The sequence below is a fragment of the Sesamum indicum genome, linkage group LG1 (genome assembly GCF_000512975.1).
Source record: "Sesamum indicum cultivar Zhongzhi No. 13 linkage group LG1, S_indicum_v1.0, whole genome shotgun sequence".
NCBI classification, from domain to species: domain Eukaryota; kingdom Viridiplantae; phylum Streptophyta; class Magnoliopsida; order Lamiales; family Pedaliaceae; genus Sesamum; species Sesamum indicum.
In genome coordinates, this window is record NC_026145.1 from 8,233,456 (window position 1) to 8,239,966 (window position 6,511).

Genomic DNA, 6,511 nt, shown 5'->3' on the forward strand with positions numbered 1-6,511 from the left:
ATTCGGTTCGACCCGCTAGGGTACATTTACTCTGAAGTTTGTGTTCTACAAATTGATCCGACTATTGTCCGTTTCATGGAAGAGTAACAGACATCTTATATTTGAAAGTAATAAGGACCAAAACTGATGCGGCATTCTTTGTCAAAATTATTTTAATTGTTCCATAATTCCACTTACAGTATGTAACTGAATCACTGATCAGTGGTATCTGAATCATGAAATATCTATCTGTCTTTTTGTTCTATGGCTGGCAGTGACCCGACTTACTTTTTTTAGGTTATTTAATGCAAAAAAAAGTGGATCATTTTGTGCTTGTTTTATGCAAACAAGCTTACTTTTCCATGCTTCAACTGATAATTTGGCCATCCCTTGTGTGACGTGCCACATGCTTGGAGATTTTTTCCTTGTGAATTATGCGGGTGGTCAATTTGTTTATGTTTTTTAATTTTTCAGAACGGGCAGAACAACGCGAAGAGCAGATTTTAAATTGCAATATGCCGGATTTAGAAGATGGTGTTACTTATGAAAATCAAGAGGAGGAAGCTGTTGCTATGGTTGAGGAGTCACCTGCTGGTGCAGAAACAACAATCAATCAGTCCGGTATGATTTATAAATCCTTTGAGTTGCTTATTGAGGGTCTAACCTTATTTTACTCCTTAAAATCCTCCTACCTTAAATAAAGTGAGAACATTAATGAAATAATTCTTCATCTAGAGTCTTAGTATAGCACAAGAATAGCATCAATGCATATCCTATCCCAATTCCTCTTCTGAGTTTTATGTATGGCATTAGATTTGAATTATTTGAGTAGTAGAAAAGGTTAATTTGGTAGTCTTATAGGTCAAGAAGCCGCTCAGGGCAGTGAAGCATCCTCTAGCATGGACTACTCAGAAGTCCAAGTCAAGACTATACACATCAGCTCTCCAATTTTGGCAGCAAAGAGTCCATTTTTCTATAAGGTAAGTCAGGTTCAATGTGATATTTTTTGCTTCTTTACCCCACTCTGTACTAAATTCGTAAATTTGTGTTTAATGTGGCTTCTAGTTGTTCTCAAATGGAATGAGAGAGTCAGAGCAGCGACACGTGACTCTACGTATCCAAGCCTCAGGTAACTTAGTTACACATCCTTGTTGCTGAAGCGTTTTGTTAAAATTTCAATCCGCTCAGTGTTGAGATTCTTTTGTTCCTATGAGCTTTGAAATTCCTAATTTGATTTATTCTACAAGGGTGCTCAGACTATGATCTTTTTAGAACATTGCATTTGTAAGACAGTTCTGCTTGCCCTGTTTTTTGGATAAATTAAATCTTTCTTAAACATGGAAAATAATAAGATATTTCCGAGTTTGATTTTTGACAGAGGAAATTTGTTTTTAAGGTACTTAGCTTTCAATATATGGTTGCACGTTTAAATGAATGCATTCAACTAAGCGTAGTTTGGTTCTCCCACTTTTGATGCAGAGGAAGCCGCCCTGATGGATTTGCTGAACTTTATGTATAGCAATACTTTGCCAAGAACTACACCTACAGCTTTATTGGATGTGTTGATGGCTGCTGACAAATTTGAGGTTGCGTCATGCATGAGATACTGCAGTCGATTACTGTGCAAGTTAAAGATGACTTGTGAATCGGCCTTGCTATATTTGGATCTTCCTTCAACTATTTTAATGGCTGATACAGTTCAGCCGCTGACAGATGCTGCAAAGCAGTTCCTTGCTGCACGCTTCAAGGATATAAGCAAGTAAGCACCCATCTAACATTCTAAAGAAATACTTGTGCTTCAATCTTATCAGTGTCATTGCAAGAATGATGCTGTGATGGATGGTGCTTTCATAGATTGTTGTCTTTCTGTTTATGTAGTTTCTGAATCAATTAACTCACATTTGATTTGCTATTGTATAGGACTGAATAAAGAAATGTTCCTTCGATTCATTTCATGATTACTAGCCCATGCTATTTAATTTATATGTTATAGGGGCATCTGTGGTAGGGGGACTTCATAGATAATCTTTTTGTGCTGAACATTGACCAATGTTTTTTTAGAGTTATATTGCAAGTTTTTGCTGCTTAAATAATGCTATTACATTTATTTGTCAGGTTTCAGGAAGAGGTGTTGAACCTGCCCTTAGCTGGTATTGAGGCAGTTCTTTTCAGCGATGATTTGCAGGTGGCTTCAGAGGATGCTGTTTATGATTTCGTTCTAAAGTGGGCCCGAATGCATTACCCAAAGTTGGAGGAGAGACGAGAGATATTAAGCACGCGCCTACTTCGTTTTGTTCGTTTCCCATGCATGACCTGCAGAAAGCTGAAAAAAGTCCTAACTTGCAGTGACATTGAACCTGAACTAGCCTCCAAAGTTGTTCTTGATGCTCTATTTTTCAAGGCTGAAGCTCCATATCGACAGCGTTCTCTTGTTGCAGAGGAGGCCAACGCTTCATTCCGTCGATTTGTGGAGCGAGCATACAAATACCGACCCGTGAAGGTGGTTGAATTTGAATCTCCTCGTCAGCAGTGTATAGTTTACCTTGATCTCAGGCGTGAGGAGTGTGCACAGCTCTTCCCTGCTGGTCGTGTCTACTCGCAGGCTTTTCACTTGGGTGGGCAAGGATTTTTCTTGTCAGGCCATTGCAACATGGACCAACAGAGTTCTTTTCATTGCTTTGGGCTGTTTCTGGGTATGCAAGAGAAGGGTTCGGTAGCCTTTACAGTTGACTATGAGTTTGCATCGAGAACAAAACCGTCGGAAGATTTTGTGAGCAAGTATAAAGGAAACTACACTTTCACTGGAGGGAAGGCCGTCGGCTACCGCAATCTCTTTGGCGTGCCGTGGACCGCATTTATAGCTGATGATAGCCCTTACTTCATCAATGGTATTCTCCATCTGAGGGCTGAGCTAACAATCAAGAAATGAGTATCTCCAATACCTAGTGTCTATAGCTTCCTTATGAAGTCCTAGACCAATGTTTAATTTAGTCGAGGCAAGTGTTTTTTGGATGGTTATTACAACTTTTATAGGGACTTCAGTGTACATATTCATCTGCTGGCAGAAACCTGTATGTCGGCAGTTTGGTGGAGCGTAAGAGGCTAAAGTTACTTCCGTTAGAGATGTTTCTGAGGGAAGGAATCTCAGTCCGGTCCATCTTAAATGGAATACTGGTACATTTTGCTTTGAATTCTCTCTTTCAAAACCCAGCATGAGACACTTTATAAAAAGAGAAGAAAAGAACCGCCTATTATTGATAAATTTCTGCTCCTGTCTCTATAAATGTGGGATGCATAATGGAGGGTTTCAAATCATGTACACGGACAAATTTAGAAGCGGCAAAATTTACACTAAAAACAATTTTGTAGACAAATTTGAAAGAAATCAGCACTTGTTTGGAGTGGTTGAAGAAGTAATTTATTACTTATAATTATTCACACATCTGCCCTTGATTTAGTGATAAAGTTGTTTAAGTCAATTTGGATATTTATTCGAAATTTATAGTCTTTTATATTGGACATCGTCGTATACAAATACTATATTACAAAATACTAATACAACAATCTTCCTAAGTGGAATGAGGTTGCATTACAGCAGAAGCCAAGGTCGTTCCTGGACTGTAGATTTCTCCATTCAAGAAGATTTCTGGTCGGATTCTTGGGGCTGACCTTTGTGGGATGAGAGAAATTCAAGAAATGGAAATGGATACAGATGAAGTATAGTTGTATGCAAACATATTACGTCTATTGCAGCAAAATGCCACGGGCTTAAGTGACTAACAAAACTCAGTCTGTTCTTCAGATAACAACTCTTCAACATGCATAAAACCTTAAATGTTGGAAGTACCTGTGGCCCACATGTAAACTCAACAAGAATTTCAGTGCACAAGATACACACACACAGAGGGAAGTTGGGACGTTTAGAAAGTTTTTGGCTCGTATATATGCATCCAGGTGTGTTTTAATTGAAGCTGAACACAATTTCTCCAAGAAGCCGTGACTTCATCTTACAAGGAGAAGAGGAAAACTGCCAAGGCAGAGCTAAACATATAAATCGGCCCTTCCAGGGATTTATGAGATGACACATTTTAATGTGTCATTCTGGCCAAATTGTAAGTCACCATTCCAAAAAAAGAAGAAGAATACTTACTTCACAAAAATTAGTGACGTCTTCGAAAGTTCAAGACGGCAGTAATGCCTGCATAAATTGAGTTAGTAGAATAAGAGGGACATGTATCACAACGTCAAGAAAACATTTATATTTTGTTAATGAGATTCCACCTACTGTTTGAAGTAGTTCACGTACAATTTTCTTTTTCTCCCATCAGCAGAATTGCAGTGTTGCTGATCTTACAATGTTTGCTTGTCCTGACATCCAGTTACCAAAGGATATCAAGATTTACATAGCATGCACTGATGAACACTATTACATGCCCTGCCTTCAGTCATTGTCAATATAAGCTGAAACAGCAGCTTAATGGTTTTCCAAATGTTTACTACTGTTGTGTGTTTCATGAAACAAAATGGAGCATGTCAAAGTTCTTATTGGTACTGTTAGACTTATATAGATAAATACCTTAGAGACAGAGACCAGAAATAACCGCAGGCGTCAAATCACGCCAATATGATCCTCAACTTGTTTCTATACAAAAACTAAAGCACAACATAGCAGTAAAAAGCAAATTAAGCATCATGATTGCCAAACAGATCATCAGGTAGCTAAACATCTCAGCAAATAAAGGAAATTATTGGAAAAGAAATATGTGTTCACTTATTAGCTGCATACACAACAATGCAGAGGCTACAAATATTTTTCAGAGCAAGAAAATCCTCATTAGTGGATACAACTCAAGTTCAAGAGCTCATTGCCTCAAGAACCCATGAAAAAACAATATCAATAACCGAGGTACACAGATCAAACCTCAGGCTAACGATTTGAACTATACTCGGGCTTTCCGAGCAAGCTTGGACCACTCGGTGTGGTATGATCCTGGGCGATCAATCCTCTCGTAGGTATGTGCCCCAAAGTAATCTCTCTGAGCCTGCACAAGGTTGGCTGGAAGCCTCCCTCGCCTATAGGTATCAAAATACTGCAAACTTGCCGACATTCCAGGAACACTAATACCCTTCTGAATCGCCAAGCCCACAACCCTCCTCCAGGCCGCTTGTCTCTGCACCATCTCCTTAGCAAATTCTGGGTCCACCAACAAGTTGGCCAAGCCCGGATTCCTCTGGTACGCTTGCTTGATTCTGTCCAAGAATACAGCTCTAATAATGCACCCACCTTTCCAAATTCTGGCCAACTCCCCCAAATTCAATCCCCATACCTTCTCCATGCTCTTGGCCCTCAACAGATTCATCCCTTGAGCATAACTACAAATTTTGGACGCATAAAGGGCCTGCCTAACATCATCAATCAACCTCTTCTTATCCACTGCCCCCACATTATTAATGTCCTCCTTCAATCCCTCCTCCTTGAAAATCTCTGCTGCCGCTTCCCTCTCTTCCTTCAACCCACTCATATACCTACAATCCAATGAAGCTGCAATTGTAGGAGCAGCAATGGACAGCTCAGCCGCCTGCTGCACAGTCCACTTCCCAGTGCCCTTCATCCCAGTTTTGTCCAAAATCTTATCTACCAAATGTCCATTACCAGTCTCCTCATCCTCCACCTTAAAGATATCAGATGTAATCTCAATCAAGAAGCTCTCCAGCTCCCCGCGATTCCACTCCCCAAAAATCTCCGCTAACTCTTCGTTGCCCAATCCTCCGACATTCTTCAGCACATCATACGCCTCAGAAATCAGCTGCATATCTCCATACTCAATCCCATTATGCACCATCTTAACAAAATTCCCGGAACCCCCTTCACCAATATAAGTCACACAAGGCCCATCATCCACCTGAGCGGCGACCTTCTCAAGTATATTATGGATGTTCAAGTAAGCCCTATGTGACCCACCAGGCATCAAAGATGGCCCATTTCTCGCCCCATCTTCCCCCCCAGAAACCCCCATTCCCAAGTAGAGCAAACCACTAGCTGAGGCGTCGACCATGCGGCGCTCCGTGTTCTCATACCACTCATTGCCTCCATCAATTATAGTGTCTCCAGGCTCCATATAGGCGGAGAGGGCGGCGATGGTTTGGTCGACGGGGGCGCCGGCTTTGACCAAGATGATGATGGAGCGGGGCTTCTTGATTGAGAGGACGAAATCTTTAGGCGTGTAGTGCCCGGAAAGAGGAAGCTGCCCTTCTCGGTGGGCGCGATCTAGAGTCTCGTCGACTTTGGAGGTGGTCCGGTTGTAGACGGAGATCGGAAAACCTTTCTCGGCGATGTTCAGGGCTAGGTTTTGGCCCATGACCGCCAGACCCGCTAGACCGATCTGGGATAGCGTAGCTGACTCCATTGCTGCTAGAGCTCAAACTACGATCTTGAAGTACGCAAATGAAAGATTGAGAGAGAGAGAGTGTTTGAGAGGGAGAGAGAATGGAGCCGGAGATATAAGACGAACTGGAACATCATGCGGCATTC

At 41.2% G+C, this 6,511-nt stretch overlaps 2 protein-coding genes across 2 annotated transcripts in view; one reads left to right on the forward strand and one right to left on the reverse strand.

The window, feature by feature from the left end:
• LOC105158466 (BTB/POZ domain-containing protein POB1-like) overlaps positions 1 to 3,170 on the forward strand; it is a 4,925-nt gene extending 1,755 nt beyond the window's left edge. Inside the window, exons 2-6 of the mRNA XM_011075240.2 lie at positions 454 to 600; positions 841 to 959; positions 1,045 to 1,108; positions 1,459 to 1,738; positions 2,095 to 3,170. Of these exons, the coding sequence (XP_011073542.1) occupies positions 454 to 600; positions 841 to 959; positions 1,045 to 1,108; positions 1,459 to 1,738; positions 2,095 to 2,908 (1,424 nt within the window). The 3' untranslated portion in view covers positions 2,909 to 3,170. The remainder of the gene's footprint in view (positions 1 to 453; positions 601 to 840; positions 960 to 1,044; positions 1,109 to 1,458; positions 1,739 to 2,094) is intronic.
• Positions 4,725 to 6,467, reverse strand: LOC105158468 (6-phosphogluconate dehydrogenase, decarboxylating 2, chloroplastic-like). Its single transcript, XM_011075254.2, has one exon. It carries the CDS (start codon positions 6,384 to 6,386, stop codon positions 4,920 to 4,922), a length of 1,467 nt encoding a protein of 488 aa, XP_011073556.1. The 5' UTR covers positions 6,387 to 6,467; the 3' UTR covers positions 4,725 to 4,919.